The 24,924-nt window shown below is 33.7% G+C and overlaps 2 protein-coding genes across 3 annotated transcripts in view; one reads left to right on the forward strand and one right to left on the reverse strand.

Moving 5' to 3' along the window:
- Positions 1 to 2,199: 2,199 nt before the first annotated feature.
- LOC126774347 (uncharacterized Golgi apparatus membrane protein-like protein CG5021) lies at positions 2,200 to 6,579 on the reverse strand. Of its 2 annotated transcripts, none has more exons than XM_050495833.1 (6): positions 6,382 to 6,579; positions 6,079 to 6,143; positions 4,550 to 4,704; positions 4,132 to 4,211; positions 3,038 to 3,151; positions 2,200 to 2,520 (listed from the first exon to the last, which is right to left on the reverse strand). In XM_050495833.1, exons 1-6 carry the CDS (start codon positions 6,394 to 6,396, stop codon positions 2,329 to 2,331), a joined length of 621 nt encoding a protein of 206 aa, XP_050351790.1. In that variant the 5' UTR covers positions 6,397 to 6,579; the 3' UTR covers positions 2,200 to 2,328. The 2 variants fall into 2 exon arrangements, with proteins under 2 accessions (XP_050351790.1, XP_050351789.1); XM_050495832.1 differs by having other exon boundaries at positions 6,079 to 6,158.
- A 725-nt stretch (positions 6,580 to 7,304) lies between these two features.
- The window catches only part of LOC126774349 (E3 ubiquitin-protein ligase ZNRF1), a 131,905-nt gene continuing 114,285 nt past the window's right edge, over positions 7,305 to 24,924 (forward strand). The window contains exon 1 of the mRNA XM_050495835.1: positions 7,305 to 7,873. Within this exon, the coding sequence (XP_050351792.1) occupies positions 7,507 to 7,873 (367 nt within the window). The 5' untranslated portion in view covers positions 7,305 to 7,506. The remainder of the gene's footprint in view (positions 7,874 to 24,924) is intronic.

The raw sequence follows: 24,924 nt of genomic DNA on the forward strand, positions 1-24,924 counted from the left end.
TTGGTGTACATGCACAGAATAACATCCAACACATGCAGTTTTCCTTACGGTGTCTTCCTTAGACTACCCAACTATATACGCTATCGGAGTAATTAACAATACGCGCATAAAACAAACTGGTAGACACAGCCAATTTGAACTCTTGACCTATGGATAAGTTTAACGTGTTGTACACAACCACTAGACACATTTCGGCTCATTAGATCATTATGTTTAAAATTCTAATGTTGCGAAGGTATGTTGATGACATTATGATGGTTTAGGTGTAATGAAAAGATGTTATTATCCGTGATGAATTGATGTGTGCATTGTGTGAGGTCCAGTTATTATGGCAATTGACGTAGATACTGCATTATGTAATATATATTATATATGTCGGCATATTGCACATACAACATTGTACTTAGTGCGTCATATGTAACACAATAGGCTTATAGCATTGTGTTTGAATAAAAGTGTTCTGTGATTGTGTGTATGCAAGGCCATCTAAAGAGACGTAGGAAAGCTAAAAAAACGACTTTCGTTTTAAAATTTTTGGTTTGCCAGCTGGAATCTTGTTGGTAGGTACTCCATGTGATATCGGAAAAGATGAAACTATGTATAGTGTGGTGGATAAATTAGTATATAGTTGATATTTATTGATTATACCGCGCACCGATTTACTCACATAATGATGCTCTTCGATGTCGTTCATGATGGCCATACTACGCAAAATTATGTTTTGGAAAATAGATTCTACCGAGAAGAACCTTGTGAAAACACTGTAGTTAATTGTGATTATATACTCTTTTCCACCAATTCAATAATAACCGTAAATAGGTTTGTTACAAGGTAATTAAATTTTTTGGTCATCAATATCATTTTTTAACGATACATATATCTCTTTTATTAATGTATGTTTAAGATGTACTTTATAATTATTATTTAATAAAGTATTCATAATATACATCAAATTAATGTAGAATATACTAATGAATCATAGCTCTTAAAAATGTCCACACATAAAGTCCGCAACTAAATATATTTTTAAAAGTATGAAAAAAATAATAGGTACTTAGCTTATTTCCATTTATTTGAATAGAGAATTAACTTGCATCAAAATAGATGAGATATTAATTTTAAGCGTTTTCTTTAAATATAAAAACGCCTTTAACATTTCGTAATTTTCATCAAAAGTTTCAAAACCGAATGAATAGCGATCTTTATTTTAGGATTGATAATAGATAAGGCTGATGCTCTCGTTCACGGTTTGCAATAATTCAATAAAATCGTGTGAGACAAAAAAGAATCGCGTGATGTATATTAACACAGTAAACGAACAAATGGATCAAAATCAAAGTTAACTTTATCCAGTCGGCTACCACAAGCACTTTTGAATCGTCATTTTTCAATTTTAATATAAATCAACCACTGATTCGTAATGTAGATTCTAACGAAAAGAACCGCCAAGAAACTCAGTAGTTACTCTTTTTAACAATCAGAAAAATAAAAGTAATAATCATATATGTACAATTAAATTTATATGTCCTCTATGAACTTCAACGAATACTAACTCCGAGCTCTTTTATCATTTATTTATATATACTGTACAGGATACAGTATAAATCTTATTTAAAAAAATGAGTTTTAAATTTATTTATTGGTAAATGAAAAATGGTCTGTGGAATTTTATTATAGAATAGAATTTTCTGCCCCAGGAAGGATGAATTATCTTTGTGAAGTCGAATGATTGGTGTTATGTGCCACCTTCTCCTGTTACCGATTACTATATTATTAATTTAAAATATTTTTTCGAGTGAGCATAATTGTGAAATATTTGTATATTGTTTACCTTCTTAATTATTATTTCAATTATATTTCTTTTCTCACGTTTTGATATGATGTATAATTCGTATATTAATCGAATTTTATTAGTCAATAGTAATTATTACCTCTGTACCGTTCCGTAATCTCCGTAATCCGGCCTGGTAAAAATCACTCACAAAGGAATGTGAACATTGTCAACAGCTTAATACTACTGATTGATTAAATTACCTGTACTTTTCCTTTGTGATGAGAAATAAATATCATTTCATGTATTCCCTCGAGGAGCCAGGCGAATAACTAGTAAGGTTACCTTACTATGTTCGCTTTTGACTACAGTTTAATTAACAAAAAATACCTATTATTATTTTCTCTTGAATAAACACAAAGATATAATTAAAAATTAAACATTCATTATTTTTATTGTTAATTTAAAAAATATACATTATATATAAATCTATCAAATAAATACAATTTCTTTTACATAATAATTTATTTATAAATTTACATTAAAATATATTTAATCTATACGACGCCGGTGTTGCCCGTCGTGGGCGGCGCGGGCTGCGCGAACATGAACGACGACGCGTTTTCAAGCAACTGTTTCTTGAAGAAGTCTGTGGTCGCGGACTGAAGATTCTCTTTCGCGCCGAACTTGCATTTGACGTATCCGTATAAGTTGGCCCCAGTTAACGTTAACGCTATTAAAACTAACAGCTGGAAACAATAAATACATTTTAACACTACATTGGTACTAATTTTACATTATAACTCCACATTCGTGGCGATACTCTCAACAAAAATACATGGAGACTAAACAAATTATATATAATCTTCTCCTCATCTCATCTCCTTCTCTTCCCCCTCCTCAAAAGAGGTAGCTTAGCACTGCAGCATCAAAGACTGGTACTTTTATTAACTTAATCATCAATTGTGTGTCAAGAATATATAAATATAATAATATAATATAAATTATTAAATTTATTAGCAATTATTATTTATTTAAATTCCAAAAAGTTTTTTATACAGATTAAAAATATCGTCAACAATAATTGAGACTTGCCAAAACTACTATCTTAAATAACATAAATATATTCTTTTCCATCCGTTCATGAATTACAACTGGATTAAATTTTTTTTATCAAATTGAAATACTTTCCTGAAAAATGGAAAGCAAACTGAAACACAATCAAAACTCATAAGGCATGCCAATAAACAGATAAATATAACATACCATCCACTTAAATTTAAGTCCAAAGAGGCATATAATGAAGAAGCCTGACCAGATGAGTGGACATAGTATCAATCCCATCCAGAATAAACGGCTCTCGTTGCGATTCACGCGGTTCTGGAAAAAGAATTCCAATATGTTTACATCTTTAGGGAAACTCAAGAAGCCTCTTTCTCTTATAAATATAAACTTTGGATCCTACTAGTACACCACATACTTGATGGTAAGGGCTTTATGCAAGCCCTTCTGGGTAGGTACCACCCAATCATCAAAAATTCTACTGCTAAATAGCAATTCTCAGTATTGTTGTGTTCCGGTTGGAAGTGAGTAAGCCAATGAAACTTTAAGCACGAGATTGTTAGCTCCTTGGCGTTGTAAGGAATTATTAATATTTCTTACGGCGCCAATGCTTCCACTGTATAAATAACAAACACGAGATCAATAGATTAAGATGCTTTCTGAGAAACGAGACCAAAACACTGTCAACTTTGCTGTGTTGGTTTAGTAAGTAAGTCTGTGAATGTCCGACTGCTAGGCTAAGGCCTTTAAGTGAAATTAAACACATGCAGGTTTATTCACGATGTATTCCTTTACCGTCAAGCATGAGATGAATTATAAAAACAAATTAAGCATGTGATAATTCAGTGGTGCTTGCCCAGGGTTGAACCCACGATCATCGGTTAAGATTCATGTGTCTAACCACTGGGGCATCTCGACTGAACCTTTATAAACCAGTGTCTAGACTAACATTTGAAAATACAATACTTTTTTATTTTTACTGGTGGTAGTGCTTTGTGCAAACTCGTCTGGGTAGAAACCACCCACTCATCAGATATTCTACCGCAAAACAGCAGTACTTGGTATTGTTGTGTTCCGCTTTGAAGGGTGAGTGAGCCAGTGTAATTACAGGCACAAGGGACATAACATCTTAGTTCCCAAGGTTGGTGGCGCATTGGCGATGTAAGCGATGGTTAATATTTCTCATAATGCCAATGTCTATGGGCGTTGGTGACCACTTACCATCAGGTGGCCCATATGCTCACCCGCCTTCCTATTCTATAAAAAAAAAGGAAAATAAAAAAAAAACTATATATTACCTGCTTAGATTCAAATACCCAATGTGATTTCCCATCATCATCCACATAATTCCACCACCTCAATCCTACAAGTAATCTTCCTGAAATTAAAAGATATAATTCACTGTCTAGAGTATGTATTACAAAATACATATAATACAATACTTTATTATCTAAAATAAGATAGGATAAAATACAAATAATAATAATATTTTTTTAATAATCAGACAAAATAGTATCATATATTTGTAATACATTTATTTGTGACTTTTACCATTATTAATAAAGGGGTACGTAAATTTCATTTTATTAAGTAAAGCTACGAGTATATTACAAATCACAATATATTTAACCAAATTTAATTCTATTAAAGTGGTAATAAGTAGTTATTTTATTGATTAAAATTTAACTTATATTATACTGACATACACGTCCTTACCACTTATGTTCTTAACGGTCCAAAAGTCAGCAGATAGAAGAAGTATAACCAAAACAAAGCTTGCAATGAAGGAGTCAGAAAACCAGCCACATAATATATATACTACGATGGCTGCACTTCTGAAGATCAAGTGGAAAAATACAATGTATGGATGCCTGCAAGAAAATAATATTTATGAAACTATAGAAGATTAACATTGATAAACAAAAAGTTAAATGCCCACTTCAGATACTAATAATAATAATATCCTGGGACATTATTCACACACGGTCATCTGATCCCAAACTAAGCAGAGCTTGTACTGTAGAAATCAGACAACTGATATACTACATATACTACTTTTCTTTTGTAAATATATATTTATATAGATAATTACACCCAGACTCAGGACAAACAAATGTCTGTTCTGTGTGGGAATCGAACCCACAACCTTCGACTTGAAAGGCAATTATCTACTAACCACGCCAACCGGCTCTCGCTGTATATTGTAGGTCCTTATTTTGAGCTAAAAGAGCTATGCTAAAATCATTCACTGGTTTCCCAGTAAAAGAAATATAAGATAACCAACACACTTTCCTATTTACTCATTGGTTTAGCTGCTACCAAAATCAGTCAAAGATCAAATCCACTGAATGAGCTAATGAAAAGAAGTTTATTGGTAAAGAACTTTTTTTTTTTTTTATATGCGTCGGGATGGCAAATGACTCTACTCCACCTGATGGTAAGCGGTAGTAGAGTCCAAACGCGACGACGGCCAGTACAGTCGGGAAGAATGTTCTGTTATAGCCGTCCCCACCTTGCCGGCCCGCAAGATGCTCCTTCACGCCTCATTTGAAGGAACCCGGGTTGTAAGAGGAGGGGAACACGTTTTTAGCAGTAACCCAGAGTTTGGAAATTATTTTTACACTCCATATTTGGGAAAGCCAATAAAGTTATAAGCAGTCAATTATGCATTGCAATATATCCAGAACAATTGGCTAGTCTTGAGAATAATCAGAGAAGAAATTGACCAAGACCAAGATCTTCATTATAATATCGCAATTATTCCATTATGCATGAGATGGCCCAGTGGTAAGAATGCGTGATTCTTAACCGATGATTGTAGGTCCAAACCCGGGCAAGCACCACTGAATTTTCATATGCTTAATTTGTGATTATAATTCATCTCGTGCTATATGGTGAAGGAAAACATCATGAGGAAACCTGCATGTGTCTAATTTAACAGAAATTCTGCCACATGAGTATTCCACCAACCCGCATTGGAGCAGCGTGGTAGAATAAGATATGGATATCTTTTCCTCAAAAAAGGGAGAGGAGGCCTTAGCCTACCTAGCATTGTGACATTCACAGGCTGTTACTGTACTGTTACTGTAATTATTTCATTGTTATTTAATACAATGAAGGTGTCCTTCTGGCCAAATTTTTTAAAGGTGATATTTTCCAACTTAAAAATTACAACAATACAAATTGAACAGTTTAAATAAACATTATTATGTATAGATGGAAGGATGATGTTAAGAAATACTTACACAAATTGTTTGTTCACATTGTCCTCTTCACCGAAAGCTATGGTGTCATCGTCAAGTAGCGGCACCTGCGGCACACCTGGCTGTAATAGCGTATCAACAGGTCTACGTCAGCTCAAGCCGTGCAAAGCAGGTGAAAATAAAAAATGTGCATTAATGGACTTTAGTAACGTGCAACTTAAAACAGCTAGTCATTATGTTTTCAATGATAAATGATAATTACTCGTTTAATTATGATATCTGGCATGGTTTTACAAATTAGATGGGTTTTTAAAGAACTAAATAAAATATTTCTAAAATACTTACGGTCGCAGAATTCATTCTGATTTAACGCTTAAATTTAGCCTTTAAGCTTATTAACTATTTAAAATAATAATTTAAAGATAAGAGTTTGCTAAGAATATTAGTTTACATTCAAAAATGTTTTAAATAATTGTTATATTTTTACAAGAAAGTCAACAGCAATTAAAAACCTTTTGTAAACGTAGTGGAAATGTCAGTGTCAGACGTCATTGTGTGATACTGGAAATGTCAGAGTCCGAAGACATGATATAGAAGTTAAGTGATTTAAACGCTTACGTACAAAGAGCAAAGAAAAATTCGCATTTAATTTCATCGAAAGTAACAAATTATTTTGAATAATTTACGGGCTAATAATAACTTTTCAATCCTATATTTAACGATTTGTTTCTTTGTTTTATTTAAGTGAAGTACCGAAGATAATATTATATATTTCACTTTTACATAACTACATATTTATTAACCGAGTTTCTCGTTTTAGTATTTTTATGCATTACCTTTTCTACAATTTTATTTAAAGGATATTACATCTAAGGTCTTGAAAAGTTTAATTGAGCTGATTTAATTGCCCATTAGATAGTATCGATTGCTATGTTATTAAAATCGATTTGTTATTTATATTCGTTATTTTTTATTTTACAATACCTTATTTATATATATTATAACAATCAAAATCTAGTAATATAATATTAACATACTTATTTGGAAGTTAACATATTCTAAAGTTCTATTTAAAGTTTACAAATTACAGACAAAATAGTGGTGGTGGTCAATACTTAATAATTACTTACCTGAACTAAAAAAAAAATCAATTCAATATTAATTGCTTTTAAATACAGTTTTTATGTACAAAGTAACAAATGAAAATTAATCTAAAAATATAATATCGATATCAGCCTGAAATCGATTAGCACATATGGGAACTGTCAAAATTTTGCAGGACCGCACATGCAACGCTGTTTACAAGTAGGTGCTAGCGACGTTTTTCTGTTTGTCGTTCAGCGTTTGTTTTTCTCTAAATCGGGCTGTGCTTTGTACGATGTCTTCCGGCGCCGCGGGTGTCGCAGTTAGCTTGTGTTCGTGATCTTGGAGATCGGTTGTGACAGGTGGGATTTGCGTAACATCGCAGCGATGGGAGCTAAGGCTAGCACAGCGAACGGGGGACAGAGTCCGCGAGCTAGGACATTTTCTACGAGCTCGAGCTCGGATGTAGTGTCCGGTGGTGCGGGGTTTAGCCTGCTGAGGGCGATACCAGGTATACAAGTGTCGAACGACAGGCAGCGCGCGAGATCGCTATCTTCAGTGCCCGATTTACATGCTTCCCACGAAGCTATTGCCATTCCTGCTAATTCGCAAAGTTATGAAGCATCCGCTGCTGCTAGCCCAGACACTGATTCGAGCTCAAACGAGGAGACTGGACCGGTGGCTGGCACGTCGCTGGCTCTTGGCAGAGTGTATGCAGCACATTCATTGCCTTCACATATTTGGTCCTTAAACGGTAAGTAGCTTTCTTATTAGATACATCATTAGGATATTTTCTTTTAGAGGAAATATTTCCTAAATCTTAAAAAAAGTTTATATTCTACTAAAGTCTGCATGAAGTATAAATATTTACATAAGATTTCATGATTGACATGGTAAATGACTAGATAAAACTGCATACGTGAAGTCAAAATAAGATTAAAATGTTTGCTGGTTTTCTATTGTTACCTCATGATGTAGTCATAGTTTTACTCTTATTTAATTCCTTATGTTTGTCTGCTTAGGCATTATATAAACATTGCCTGCGCCTAAAGAAATTCTAAAAAGACTGGAAAAAAAACTTTTTTAATTTTAATTCCAACTTTATAGATGATGCTAGAACACTTGTATTTGTCAAGATAACATTGTAATTTCTGAGATAAGCAACCATATTTAGGTAAGAGGTAAATAAAAACATGTGAAACAAAAGATTAATTTACATTACAATCTGTAATGATTTTATCTGTTCTAGTAACTGATAAAAGTAATTGGAGCTGGAAATTTACTTTACTGTTTAATTAGTATCTGTCTTTTATATATGTAATGTACTTTCAAATAGGTACTTTACTCTTTAGGTTATTTTGAAATAGTTTTTGCAAGTCTGGTACAATAACTAATGAAGTTTTAGGTAAAGTTTATAATTTGTGTTGGTGTTTTCTTGTTTGTTAAGGCTAAGTGAGCCAGTGTAATTCTGGGCACAAGATACATAAGTTCATAGTTCATATGGGTTTGAATTCATTAATATTTCTTGAACTGCCAATGTCCATGTATGGTAATAAGATTTTTATCAACATCTTGTGGCCTGTTTGCCTGTGTGCTATATAAAATTAAAAACAAAACATGCTGATTTTTTTTAAAATAAAATTTTTTGTTTAATTTCATCACCATTTTATTGCAGGTTCTTTCTATCACAGTAAATTTATACTTTATTTAAAGAAATTTTTTTTATTCCATTTTATATTAATTATGCCTTAATAGATGATATAAGTCGGAGCCTTGATTAAAACAACATTTTGAGTTGAATTTTATGATAATAGGTTGGTTAAATTGAAATGCTAATGGTTTGTTATAATATAGACTTAATTTTTTAATGTCACTGTAATAATGCCAAATGTCACTGGAGAAGTGCCAAATCAAATCAAAATATATGTTATTTAAGTAGAACAGAAAAGTAATTCAGTATTTACTTGTGATGTAATAAGTTCTAAATATTACTTAATAGAAAGAGCATTTTGTCCAGCTGTGGGAATCTTAAGGGCTGTTAGTTTTTTTTCATAAATCATGTTATGTAAGCATTTAGCATGATCATGAGCAGCTCTATGAAACCATAGAGTATAATTTGTACTATTAATAGCAAACATCGTAAGATACAAGTTAAGGCGCATGTGTAGTCTTTGTTATAGTAAAATCAATTGAGTGTTTAAATACTGAAGCATACAAACTAATAGGTTTATAAATTATTTTCAAACACATTACAATATTGCATGTTTTTAAATGTAGATTACATTATTTAAATACTTGTATAATAGCAACTGCTTACTTATTATATTTACTAAGGAAAAGCTATAGAAAATTTATATCACGCTTGGTGGTTGGTAGAGCCGGTGGTCATGTGAGTTACCGAAGTCATTTATTGTTCTATCACAAGCTTAAATACTCTGTATACCTGTGTTTTGTCTTGTTAAGCAAATGAATCATTGTATTTACAAGTACAGAGGATATAAAAAATCTTTGATTTCATGGTTGGCAGCACATTGACAATTTAGGGAGTTGTATATACATCTTAGAGAGGCTGGGCGATGGCGACGCTTATTATTACGTCTGCGTTCCAAAAATGATTTTTTAAAAAAATGTAGGAAATATGCAGATAGCAATTTATTGCAGCAGCAGCATTTTAAAGTGTTAAAAACGATCACGGATTTTATTATTAAAAAATTAATACGATTAATGTTTGAAAAAATAATAGTCTAAAGCAATGAAACTGTTATTCAATTGAATTGGTTCGTTTGTGCTTTCTGGTTTTAAGTTAAATAGACATTTTATACGTAAATGATAAAAATACTTAGCTTTTACAATAAACAGGCATTAACGAAGAAAGAAATTTAAAGAGATGTTTTCATCAGACCTCAAGAGTACGAGTTACATTGTTATTACATCGTGTCCTAGTCGGCAGTTTGCCAATGCTGACACTATTGATTTAATCGTTTTGGCATTCATTTCTACGTATGTATTACCGAATACGGTGAAAATTACGAAATATGCGGAGACCTCACTTTCGCTTGCTTAAATTGACAGAAAAATTAGAGTAACAACAGAGAGTGGAAATCGGGAAAGCACGATTTTTAAGGTATTCGTTTCATCGCACAACACTCACTCTGTGGAACCAGCTTTCGCCAGCTTTCTAAAACTTTGACTTGGGAACTTTCAAGAAAAGAGCTTATACATACTTAAAAGGCCGCACCTTGAAGTCATTCGTTGTTGTAGATGTCGATGGCCGGTGATTGTCACTTACCATCAGCTGAGCCCGTGTGCAGTTTACTTCCTATTAAATAAATATAAAACAGCTTTAAACAACTAAATGCTGGGTAAAAGCCTTCTCTTCTCTTCAAGCCTCTATGCTGGTTTATTTGTCGTATGCTTGTTTATTTTCGATGTTTAGTGCGGATTGGTGGATGTTCATATGTCGCAGAATTTCATCTTACACATGCAGGTTTCCTCACAATGTTCTCCTTTACCGCCGCACAATAGATAAATTTGAAGTCTCGATCTTCAATTATGCTTCACGTATACTCCATTGAGCCGTACTTTAAATTGAAATAATAATAATTTAATTAAACTGCATATTATTTTGTATACTAATGTTGTATACGTAATCAATAAATGCGATAGATTCAAGAGTCTTAAAACATGAATAGGTCATCATCATTTCTCTGTTCATTTTTCTTTTTCTAGTTTGAATTACAGTACACTTGAATTTTCTTTACAATAGATTGTTCTAATGAAATGAAAGACACGCACACATACTCTCAAACATATGAGGGTAGTAATTCTATCACTGTCCTACCGACGTCTAGTGCGCAATTTACGACTTTCCCAAAATGTCAATATAGTTGATTAATAGTCAGCGATCTAAGGCAATGAATGAGAAGGCGAATGGGATATTGTTCTTGTACGAATATTTAAAGCCACTGGCCATAATTTAAAAAAAAGCTACTTAAGCTCGCTCTTTTTGTCACTGATATGTGTATTCAGTATGTCCATCAAAAATTAGTTTTCTCTTCAATATCAAAATAAACCTTAAACGTTTTTTATCCTCTGTTGGTGCGTCAATTCGTCTAGCTCTCCCGTAATAAACCACGTCCGCTTTTCCGGGTTTGCGCTGCGCATACGCAGGGAAAGTTCAGTCGTTCGCGAAACGTCGGCCAGATAAAACGTGCTCACAATGTATCGCAGACGCTACCGCACCACTCTCGGCCTCGGGTTGGGGTCGTCCTTCTCCTCGACATTTTCAACTACCCTCTCGTTTTCATCCCGCACATCGGCTATCGATTCTGTGAGATCAGATGCACGTGCTACTGCAGCTAAACTCAAAACGAAGTATGAAAATGCCGGCACTGCACAAGGTCTGTGTGTGTGTGTGCGTGTGTAGTGTTAAAGTGTTTGAGTCAATGAACCCTAACCCTAGACACGATACCATACCTACAATAATATTTCATTCATCATAATAATAGATAGAGCTATAAAATAAGACGAGTAGCAACTACATAATTTCTTTGTTCGAATATATGTTCTTGAAAAATTATGCTATTTATACATAATATAGTTTTATTAATAAATTGTAAATTTTAATAGAAGTAGAATTTAATTTCGTGGTGTGTGAATGTGGATGTACGTCGTAATTAAAATACTACAACATCGAGGGATTCGAAATGTAATTTTGTAAAGTTTTAATTGAATGACCTCTAGACAAACCAATTATCTAATTTGAAACGTTGATTTTATGATTGGAGGGTTTTATTTAAACAGCATCCGCAAAAGAGTGTATTTCAAGATCCGCAAAAGAGTGAATTTAAAGGCATTAATATGAAAAATTATTTAATAAAGATTTATATATTAATCAAATTAACTATTGATCCTGAAAAATGAAATAACGCAACGTCTCGTTTACGTGTTGGTCAATTTGAATCTGTTTGTTTTTTATTAACCTATTTCTGGAAACGATAATTCGATCCCAAGTTTTGTTTCAGTGGCATTTACAGTGTACTTATTATTTATACGTTTAATTAAATGTAAAACCATTTTGAACATTTTTGAAATTCATTTAATAATATATTTTTTTATAAAATAATGATATGCACTATGACAATTAATAAAATTAATTAAATCAATTAATTATATAGTTTATGTTTTGCCAATAAACCGAGATATTATATTTCCTATAAACAATATCTGATTTTATTTAGTAAACCGTAACCGTAACAGCCTGTGAATGTCCCACTGCTGGGCTAAAAGCCTCCTCTCCTCTTTTTGAGGAGAAGGTTTGGAGCTTATTCCACCACGCTGCTCCAATGCGGGTTGGTAGAATTCACATGTGGCAGAATTTCAGTGAAATTGACACATGCAGGTTTCCTCACGATGTTTTCCTTCACCGTAAAGCACGAGATGAATTATAATCACAAATTAAGCACATGAAAATTCAGTGGTGCTTGCCCGGGTTTGAACCCACGATCATCGGTTAAGATTCACGCGTTCTTACCACAGGGCCATCTCGGCTTCATATATATTTAGTAAAATAAAACACATATTAGTACAGTGCAGTACGAAATAATTTAAAGTGAAAAATGAATCGACTTATAAAATCATTATTGTTTTTAGTGGGAAAGAATCCGGTTCCAACCCCATGGGACTCGGGACCTTTTTGTAGGTTTCCACTGCGAGAAAAAAAAGTGTTGTTAACGCGTGAATTTTAACCAAAAATTGTGTTTTTAATTTATCTCGTGCTCGGTAAAGAAAAATCTTGAGGTAATCAGCATGTGTTGAGTGAAACTCCGAATTAAAGCAGCTTAGTGGAGTAAGCTTCTCCTCAAAGCCCAGCCCAGCATTGGGACATTTACATGCTGTTATTTTTTACTTTACCCTAAATTGACAACACGACATGTTACTCATTCACAGCGTTCCGAAAATCTAATTTTACACTCGTCGTTTGACCCGATTGTATTATGTTGAAAACCGACTTACGCCGTTTTGACTCGTATCCTTTAAAAATTTCTGTAGTCAGTATAGCAGATATCTTTATTGCACTACACGATCGAGCTCTACGACGAATTTCGAGTTTCTTACGGAACAGCCGGCAAGTAGTTTACTTAACGTAGTCTCGACTTCCAAGTACACAATTTTCTTCATTCTTTGTGAATTCGTTGTGCAGCTGAACAATAAACGACCTAGTAAGGCTTTCGATCGAAGGAGTTTGGAGCTACGACGAGGACTAGAAGGTCGTTTTGGAACTTTATTACATCATACATTTCAAAACCTTTTGTTAATATATTATAAAACAGCTTTACTGTATTTCGAAAATGTAAATCACAAAAAAGACGAGATGGCCTAGTGGTTAGAACGCGTGAATCTTAACCGATGATCGTGGGTTCAAATCGGGCAAGCACCACTGAATTTTCATGTGCTTAATTTGTGTTTATAATTCATCTCGTGCTTGACGGTGAAGGAAAACATCGTGAGGAAATCTGAATGTATCTAATTTCATTGAAATTCTGAAACATGTGTATTTTACCAACCCGCATTGGCGTGGTGGAATAAGCCCCAAACCTCCTCAAAAGGGAGAGGAGGCCTTAGCCCAGCAGTGGGACATTAACAGGCTGTTATTGTTACTGTACTGTAAATCACATTAATATATCATACTTTTGTTATTTCGTAGGTTTAATTTATTGTACTATTTTGTAATGTGGTTTGTATTTCGAATTTACTGTCAAATGAAAAGACGATAATAGGCTTAGGGATCAGGATTGAATCTGTTACTTTCGAAATCAAAGGTAATTTGTGCACAGTTAAGCTGCTTTCGTTTAATTATATAAATAAGATCTTTCTTGGAATGTTCCCGTTTTATTTTACACTATATTTTTATTTTTACTAGAGGGCCCGCAGTCGTCGAAATTTAACCCCACTCAATATGACAATAAAAAGATTAAACCAAATGAAATATGGAAAAACGTTCGAAACCGAACGACAGATTTGTATAAAATTTGCAGTATGATCGTAAACTATGAATGTTTTATTTATTATAATGTAAACAACGTATATATATTATTTTTTTATATATATATATATAAATTGCATTTCTTCTCCATATTATAATCCGATATTTATCCGTCTACACAGATCCAGATGGCGCGAAAGTTGATTTTTATATTTAATTACCTTCTAAATTTTTTTTTACGCTGAATTTTTAGATTCATTCTCGTATTATTGCTATACATATGATAGTGAAAGAATAATATATAAGTTATTACTTTAAGTTTTATGAGAAGTGTTTTTTTTTTATAGAATAGGAAGCGGACGAGCGTATGGGCCACCTGATGGTCACCAACGCCCATAGATATTGGCATTGTATGAAATGTTAACCATCGCTTACATCACCAATACGCCACCGACCTTGGGAACTAAGGTTAACTAATGTTATGTCCCTTGTGCGATATATCGAATATATTTCGATACGTTTAGTCGTCGCGTAATCTACTGAATTAAAGGTTTGTGTATTTTTTTTTATAGAATAGGAAGGCGGACGTGCATATGGGCCACCTGATGGTAAGTGGTCACCAACGCCCTTAGACACTGGCATTGTAAGAAATGACAACCATCGCTTACATAGCCAATGCGCCACCAACTTTGGGAACTAAGATTTTATGTTCCTTGTGCCTGTAATTACACTGGCTCACTCACCCTCCAAACCGGAACACAACAATATCAAGTACTGCTGTTCTACGGTAGAATGACTGATGAGTAAGTGGTACCTACCCAGACGAGCTTGCACATAGCTCTACCACCAGTGAAATAATTCAATATCGAGCGTTGAGAAATCATTTGCATTTTTAAATGCGGCGGTTTGGTGTTCTGTGGCGCGATTAACTTTAGAGGGGTTTGGTTTGTTATCACATAATATGAGAACATATTCATTATTATTATAGTAGCCATATATTTAATTCAATAGTGTAACATGATGATTCAAATACGCCGGTGTGAGCTTACTTGAATAAAGGATATTTTCATTTTTGATTTAAAAGAAATTAGTCTAATGTATATTGGCATCCTTCTAATATTGTGTAAGATCTAAATCCTCGACTTTTTATTTCGTATTTTTATACAATACATACTAGCTCCATAATAAGTTATAAGTAGATTTTTTTTAAAAATATTTATTTAATTTAAAAAAAGTAGATTATATGATAAATAAGAAAAATATATTTCTTGTCGTATAACTTATCATATATATATTATATATACAGGCTTGTTTTGGCAGTCGGCTTTTGTTTTTTTTTATCAATTATGGTAATTCAAAAATAATAATATAATATTTATTTATAACATTATCAAAAAGCAAAAATGATGTATATAAAACAAATCAGAAAAACTCGGGGTATATTTAATATCTAATAAGCCGGCGCCGTTCACTTATTATTGAATTTTTTTTTCAAAGCTTCGCCTTATTTCAGCTTTCAGTTTAAACACATTGACCTAGTTCGTATATGAATAAGGTTAAGCGGCTAAACAACCTTTTAAATAATTTGAGCGATTTATTTGTAAAATTTAAAATTGTATCAATAAAAATATATTCATGTAGCTGTATGTCGAGTTTGTTTACTCTTAACCGATAACAATTTACAAGGCTTAAAAGGTACAGAAGTGCTATCCAATATTTACGTCACATGTAATTGAGCTTTTAGTTTAAAATGTTTGCACTAGTGGCTAACTGTTGGTACAATGTACTGTAGATGCTAGCCTGGCTAGGATTTTAGGTCACCGGGAAACTGGAGCGTGGGAGCGCTATTCATAACTGATCCGTTCGTGTTTCACAACTTTACCTAGATGTGCTGTTTACTAATAATTTACACGTTCAAAGTTTCTGCGTTCATACGTAATAGCTTATGTGACTTCCTAAAATAAGTACGTGATTAGGACTGCAGTTGCGAATATTGTGAATGTGATTTGTTAAAGTCAAAGCTATAATTATCATGAATCTTCTCGGAGATTCTCTATGTTTAATTGGAAGAACGCAAGAAAGGCATAACACTTTTTAATTTTCACGAAACAAACGATCAAGTTACCTTAATACATATTAATTGTTCGTGTGTTTATGCTTGTATGTTTTCATCAATAAAAACATTTCAGTTACAATTTTGCAACAATCAACAATTATTGTTCTTAAAAGTATACGATACTAGCTGCCCGACTTCGTACAGGTGAAATAAGGATTTTATACTGATTTTATTAGCAATAAGATATAAACATCGCCCTCTACATACAGTAACACAGTGTTAAGGGCATATCGTATATATGGATAACATATATATGATTATATATACACACACTTTCTCGTTTAATGCTCTTTCTATTAGAGAAAACTGTTGCAAAATCCATTGCGTGGTTTAGAAGAAGTTATCGGATAGACATATAGACTTTGTTTTATACTGTTTATAGAAATGTGACCATGTTATTTTTGATGTTTCAAATTGCATAAGTAAAAGTGCCGGGACGCTATGAAGACTACGTCATCCTGACAGAATGTTGGCAATAATAATTTAACTGTGGAGATGTAATAGTGCAAGTCTAAAACATGTGCACTCTCTATCCGTTCACTCCTCTAATCCAATGGGGCGGAAATCTGATATAAACGGAGAGGGCTCGGTTAATTTAGTTTACAGGGCTTTCCGATCCCGAGGCACGGGATGGCCTGGAAGTTAGCAAAGTTACAGCAATGCTAACTTTCAAACTTTGAGCTGCCACTGAAAAAATTGAACAGAAAATCTATGCAGTTCCATTTTGAATATATAAAGAAAACGTTAGTTGATCGGCCAAGAGTTTGTATTCACATCTTGGAATAAGGCTAGTAACCAATACACCAACGACACGGTCCAGGACGATACAGACACATTTTTTTTTTATTTTATCTGTCTGCACAAGTTTGTATTTATGTACCTCAATTATATTATTGAATCGTATGATGGTGACGTATATTCTGCGTCAACACATAATATACTTTAACACTTTCATTCGCAGTGTTTTCAGGTTTCAAAAGAAATGCAGCGTTACGGTTTTTTGTCACATACGTACACTTGCGCGGCATATGCGCTTTTTATAGTATATTTTATTTATTATTTAAATGTAAAAGTACATATTTTACTGCCAAGCATAAATACTTAGTCTTGTTGTCTTCCGGTTTGGAGGGTGAGTGTGCCAGTGTAACTACAGGCACAAGGGATATGAAATCTTATTTCCCAAGGTCGGTGGCACATTGGCGATGTAAAGGATGATTAATATATTTATTACAATGTTAATGCCTATCTATCTTAAATAATAAAAAGTTCACGTCCAGCTGTAACCAGGTCATTTGAATAAGCAGTGCAATTACAGAAAGTATAATGTCGACTCGACGCTTAACGAGAGGTCTCGGAACTCGACCGCAATCATTGTTCACAATAATCAACTGTGGGCTCATCATCCCTTCAAACATCATGTAATTACGCTACCCCGCATTTAAAAGAGATTCAGACGAGAGTACAAAGATAATACTGTGCTTAAGCAGCATTAGCAAAAAGTGTAGTTTTTGTGTGGTAACGGAAGAGAAGTTCCCAAGATTTGAAGATGAATAAGATGTTTTTAAAATGTCGCTTATAATCCCGTAATCCCGTAACAGCTTGTGAATGTCCCACTGCTGGGCTAAGGGCCTCCTCTCCTTTTTTTTTTTTTTTTTTGAGGAGAAGGTTTGGAGCTTATTCCACCACGCTGCTCCAATGCGGGTTGGTGGAATACACATGTGGCAGAATTTCAGTGAAATTAAACACATGCAGGTTTCCTCACGATGTTTTCCTTCACCGTAAAGCACGAGATGAATTTAATCACAAATTAAGCACATGAAAATTCAGTGGTGCTTGCCCGGGTTTGAACCCACGATCATCGGTTAAGATTCACGCGTTCTTTACCACTAGGCCATCTCGGCTCTTTATATTAGCGACGCTATTTACTTTAGCGACGCCTACAATGTGGAATAAAATTCAACTAGCTGTGTTTCGCGGTTTCATCCGTGTTTGAATAAAAAAAATCTTGTTTTATACTATATCCAATATTGGTTGTCTTTGTTGGTGTTCGATTTACATGGAGTCCAATAAAAACTTGCTAACGCAATTTTCAACTAGACTGGTAAGATTTGGCGCGCACATTTAAACAAACAAAATCCTCAATATTAGAATACATACATGCACTGTTTCGTGTATTACAGTTGTGTTCATGTAACTAATTTAATGGCGACCCTAGTCTCGTGAAAGTAGCTTGCGCACGTGACATGTTAAGATTGTTTTTCAAAATCAAATAATTTCGTTCTAATTTAAAATAAAGAATGAAGGAATAAAACGTTAGATTTGTTACATTTTACTGGTGGTAGGGCTATGTGCAAGCTCGTTTGGGTAGGTACCACCCACTTATCACGTTTCCTACCGCAACGCAGCAGTACTTGGTATTGTTGTGTGACGGTTTGAAGGGTGAGTGAGCCAGTGTAATTACAAGCACAAGGGACGTAACATCATGGTCCTCAAGGTTAGTGGCTCATTGGCGATGTAAGCGATGGTTAAAATTTCTTACAATGTCAATGTCTATGGGCGTTAGTGTCCACTTACCATCAGATGGCCCATATGCTCGTCCGCCTAATATATGTAAAAAAAAAAAAATTGATCATGTAGCTACCTAAACTTGCGCATTTATCATTTAACTGTTCATGAAAAAAATCGAATCGTTTGTAATAAAACTTTGCACCATTCTTTATTCCACCATAACTTTTAAGTACCTCAACAGATTAAGATATATGGAGTATCGTCAGAATCCTTATATCTTCCCGAGTGACACTGGCTATAAATTCATTCATTCATTCATTCGTACATTCAGTCAGGGTATTTTTAAGGTCACGGTAGCATGCGAAAGCGATCCCGTGGCGCTCCTCGTTAAGACGGAAAGGGTACCGCTGGTTTTTTAGTGGGTATTCCGATGTTCGGGGCGCACTCGGCGCCTTGGACACCGGCGAGTCCCACATACCCCCCCACTGTTCCCGTGGGGGAAACGCGTATTGCGTTTTTCCAGCGTTAAAAAAAGGGCATTGTTAAGGTAAAAAAAATATATTTTGTTGCCGATATATTTTCTTAATAATCACTGATTTTTGAATGATGATATTACACAAAATGATATAAATATCGTATTTGTTTATAATTTGGCGTTAAGTCATTATAGTAAAAATAAAATTATATCTACTGAAACTAGCCATTTATTCAATAATATATCCACAAAACGCTTTATGTATACTTTCAAATAAATCATATTATTAGCAGTAGTGGATAAGAATTTAATAGTAAGAGAAGGTAAACTCCTTAATGGATTTGTTTAAGGGATCACTCTCAAAGGTCGTTTCAATTATCTCGGCTATAATTCACTCTGTTTATTAGATTTTATTCCTAACATGTGTGTCTCGTTAAAAGCTTTTATTTATCTGATTGTTTGTTTGTATATCCAAGGAAGGTGAAATTTTACACGTTCCGCAAAAAACGCAATTTTTCGGAAAAAATACAAGAAATGCGAGTGACACTCCGTCGCCTATGTAGTAGAAGTTAATAGTAGTAAAAAATAATTATTATATATATGAAAAGTCTTGATTGCTGTCTGAAGGAATACAAAACGTTAATTATTAAATAGAGTTTTAAGATACTATACGATAAGATTATGTCCAAACACATTAAATTTTAATTTAATGTTATGAATATTTAAAAGAAAGAACAGCTACGCTCGTACGTTTATTTATGTAGTACAGTAACAGCCTGTTAATGTCCCACTGCTGGGCTAAGGCCTCCTCTCCCTTTTTGAGGAGAAGGTTTGGAGCTTATTCCACCACGCTGTTCCAATGCGGGTTGGTAGAATATACATGTGGCAGAATTTCAATGAAATTAGACACATGCAGGTTTCCTCACGATGTTTTCCTTCACCGTTAAGCACGAGATGAATTATAAACACAAATTAAGCACATGGTGTATTATTATTTATGTAGTTTTATACATAATTGATGATTAATGATTATGTTTTAAATTATTTCTTTTCCTCGCTCTCTGTTTCTCTCTATTTTGTTTGTAAATTTTTATATAATTTTGCATCTTCTTCATCTTCATTCTTTTAATATTTGTATTAATCTAATTAAAAAAAATATTATCTGTTAAGTTTTATTAATATTTCTTATTTTAATCGATGTAATAATATTGTTTGTTTCCAAAATAAATAAATAATTATAATTAAGACAATAATTTCGCTAAAGTGGTTACATTACATTAAATAATATCGCTATGAAACATTGAATGTTGTCCAGATGTCGTTTTCAATTTCCTTAGATTACGAGCAACAAACGTCCGATGTCATCGTAAGCCCATATTTTAATAAGTCACACATAATATATAATGTATAGTTATGTAAATTATCCATCGCTCTTGATATTTCTGTTGAAAATCAGCTAGACCGGTAGTTGTATGATGTCAGCGTTTTATTTATTTAAATTACTTAACCTTGAGTGTGTTTGACGTTTTCGATTCAGTTCGCATATTAAACGTACATTTTTTAGTCTTTCCTGAGGGAACTTTCATTCGTTGTGACCTTTATCGTTTATAAAACGACTCGCGGGTAGAATTATAACGGTTTGTATAAAACGTCTGTATCGTATAGATAAATTAGCTTGGAAACGTTTTTGCGTCTATAGTAGAGTGATACACATAGTAACTGAAACCACATATTATAGTCGCATAAGTAGTATTAGAAGTATCATTTATCTTCTGACAGTTCACTATTACAAACGTAAAAACTTCTCTCGTTCTGACGGTATCTCTATTGGTTAACTCGGGGCAGCCCAGTAGTGCTCCCAGCGGGTGATTTGGTGACGTGATTGTTTTCAACATCGTCACACTTAAATCTTCCTCATGAGTCAGTCCGTCTATTACGATGAAAAAGTATGAAAATCCGCGTAGTGATTGCAGTCAGATCATTACGAAAATGGTTGCTTCTGTTCCTGACTGTCGTTCGGGAAAGAGTTTAGTTGCCTTTTGAAAATCAGATGATACTGGTAATGAGTCACCTGATGGTTTGAAATATCATCATGTCTAGTACCATCAATGCCCTGACAAACATGACCCCATGGGACTCGGGACCTTTTTGTAGGTTTCCACTTCGAGAAAAAAAAGTGTTGTTAACGCGTGAATTTTAACCAAAAATTGTGTTTTTAATTTATCTCGTGCTCGGTAAAGAAAAATCTTGAGGTAATCAGCATGTGTTGAGTGAAACTCCGAATTAAAGCAGCTTAGTGGAGTAAGCTTCTCCTCAAAGCCCAGCCCAGCAGTGGGACATTTACATGCTGTTATTTTTTACTTTACCCTAAATTGACAACACGACATGTTACTCATTCACAGCGTTCCGAAAATCTAATTTTACACTCGTCGTTTGACCCGATTGTATTATGTTGAAAACCGACTTGACTTGACTCGTATCCTTTAAAAATTTCTGTAGTCAGTATAGCAGATATCTTTATCGCACTACACGATCGAGCTCTACGACGAATTTCGAGTTTCTTACGGAACAGCCGGCAAGTAGTTTACTAAACGTAGTCTCGACTTCCAAGTACACAATTTTCTTCATTCTTTGTGAATTCGTTGTGCAGCTGAACAATAAACGACCTAGTAAGGCTTTCGATCGAAGGAGTTTGGAGCTACGACGAGGACTAGAAGGTCGTTTTGGAACTTTATTACATCATACATTTCAAAACCTTTTGTTAATATATTATAAAACAGCTTTACTGTATTTCGAAAATGTAAATCACAAAAAAGACGAGATGGCCTAGTGGTTAGAACGCGTGAATCTTAGCCGATGATCGTGGGTTCAAATCGGGCAAGCACCACTGAATTTTCATGTGCTTAATTTGTGTTTATAATTCATCTCGTGCTAGACGGTGAAGGAAAACATCGTGAGGAAACCTGAATGTGTCTAATTTCATTGAAATTCTGAAACATGTGTATTTTACCAACCCGCATTGGCGTGGTGGAATAAGCCCCAAACCTCCTCAAAAGGGAGAGGAGGCCTTAGCCCAGCAGTGGGACATTAACAGGCTGTTATTGTTACTGTACTGTAAATCACATTAATATATCATACTTTTGTTATTTCGTAGGTTTAATTTATTGTACTATTTTGTAATGTGGTTTGTATTTCGAATTTACTGTCAAATGAAAAGACGATAATAGGCTTAGGGATCAGGATTGAATCTGTTACTTTCGAAATCAAAGGTAATTTGTGCACAGTTAAGCTGCTTTCGTTTAATTATATAAATAAGATCTTTCTTGGAATGTTCCCGTTTTATTTTACACTATATTTTTATTTTTACTAGAGGGCCCGCAGTCGTCGAAATTTAACCCCACTCAATATGACAATAAAAAGATTAAACCAAATGAAATATGGAAAAACGTTCGAAACCGAACGACAGATTTGTATAAAATTTGCAGTATGATCGTAAACTATGAATGTTTTATTTATTATAATGTAAACAACGTATATATATTATTTTTTTATATATATATATATAAATTGCATTTCTTCTCCATATTATAATCCGATATTTATCCGTCTACACAGATCCAGATGGCGCGAAAGTTGATTTTTATATTTAATTACCTTCTAAATTTTTTTTTACGCTGAATTTTTAGATTCATTCTCGTATTATTGCTATACATATGATAGTGAAAGAATAATATATAAGTTATTACTTTAAGTTTTATGAGAAGTGTTTTTTTTTTATAGAATAGGAAGCGGACGAGCGTATGGGCCACCTGATGGTCACCAACGCCCATAGATATTGGCATTGTATGAAATGTTAACCATCGCTTACATCACCAATACGCCACCGACCTTGGGAACTAAGGTTAACTAATGTTATGTCCCTTGTGCGATATATCGAATATATTTCGATACGTTTAGTCGTCGCGTAATCTACTGAATTAAAGGTTTGTGTATTTTTTTTTATAGAATAGGAAGGCGGACGTGCATATGGGCCACCTGATGGTAAGTGGTCACCAACGCCCTTAGACACTGGCATTGTAAGAAATGACAACCATCGCTTACATAGCCAATGCGCCACCAACTTTGGGAACTAAGATTTTATGTTCCTTGTGCCTGTAATTACACTGGCTCACTCACCCTCCAAACCGGAACACAACAATATCAAGTACTGCTGTTCTACGGTAGAATGACTGATGAGTAAGTGGTACCTACCCAGACGAGCTTGCACATAGCTCTACCACCAGTGAAATAATTCAATATCGAGCGTTGAGAAATCATTTGCATTTTTAAATGCGGCGGTTTGGTGTTCTGTGGCGCGATTAACTTTAGAGGGGTTTGGTTTGTTATCACATAATATGAGAACATATTCATTATTATTATAGTAGCCATATATTTAATTCAATAGTGTAACATGATGATTCAAATACGCCGGTGTGAGCTTACTTGAATAAAGGATATTTTCATTTTTGATTTAAAAGAAATTAGTCTAATGTATATTGGCATCCTTCTAATATTGTGTAAGATCTAAATCCTCGACTTTTTATTTCGTATTTTTATACAATACATACTAGCTCCATAATAAGTTATAAGTAGATTTTTTTTAAAAATATTTATTTAATTTAAAAAAAGTAGATTATATGATAAATAAGAAAAATATATTTCTTGTCGTATAACTTATCATATATATATTATATATACAGGCTTGTTTTGGCAGTCGGCTTTTGTTTTTTTTTATCAATTATGGTAATTCAAAAATAATAATATAATATTTATTTATAACATTATCAAAAAGCAAAAATGATGTATATAAAACAAATCAGAAAAACTCGGGGTATATTTAATATCTAATAAGCCGGCGCCGTTCACTTATTATTGAATTTTTTTTTCAAAGCTTCGCCTTATTTCAGCTTTCAGTTTAAACACATTGACCTAGTTCGTATATGAATAAGGTTAAGCGGCTAAACAACCTTTTAAATAATTTGAGCGATTTATTTGTAAAATTTAAAATTGTATCAATAAAAATATATTCATGTAGCTGTATGTCGAGTTTGTTTACTCTTAACCGATAACAATTTACAAGGCTTAAAAGGTACAGAAGTGCTATCCAATATTTACGTCACATGTAATTGAGCTTTTAGTTTAAAATGTTTGCACTAGTGGCTAACTGTTGGTACAATGTACTGTAGATGCTAGCCTGGCTAGGATTTTAGGTCACCGGGAAACTGGAGCGTGGGAGCGCTATTCATAACTGATCCGTTCGTGTTTCACAACTTTACCTAGATGTGCTGTTTACTAATAATTTACACGTTCAAAGTTTCTGCGTTCATACGTAATAGCTTATGTGACTTCCTAAAATAAGTACGTGATTAGGACTGCAGTTGCGAATATTGTGAATGTGATTTGTTAAAGTCAAAGCTATAATTATCATGAATCTTCTCGGAGATTCTCTATGTTTAATTGGAAGAACGCAAGAAAGGCATAACACTTTTTAATTTTCACGAAACAAACGATCAAGTTACCTTAATACATATTAATTGTTCGTGTGTTTATGCTTGTATGTTTTCATCAATAAAAACATTTCAGTTACAATTTTGCAACAATCAACAATTATTGTTCTTAAAAGTATACGATACTAGCTGCCCGACTTCGTACAGGTGAAATAAGGATTTTATACTGATTTTA

Source organism: Nymphalis io, chromosome 16, assembly GCF_905147045.1.
Source record: "Nymphalis io chromosome 16, ilAglIoxx1.1, whole genome shotgun sequence".
Lineage (NCBI taxonomy): Eukaryota > Metazoa > Arthropoda > Insecta > Lepidoptera > Nymphalidae > Nymphalis > Nymphalis io.

What these genes read in the sequence shown, in the direction of transcription:
- LOC126774347 (XM_050495832.1), bottom strand. An exon ending in GGGTATTTGAATCTAAGCAG is followed by an intron (nt 3,152 to 4,131) that starts GTAATATATAGT and finishes TTCTTTTTCCAG; the next exon opens with AACCGCGTGAATCGCAACGA. An exon ending in GACTTAAATTTAAGTGGATG is followed by an intron (nt 2,521 to 3,037) that starts GTATGTTATATT and finishes TATTGTTTCCAG; the next exon opens with CTGTTAGTTTTAATAGCGTT.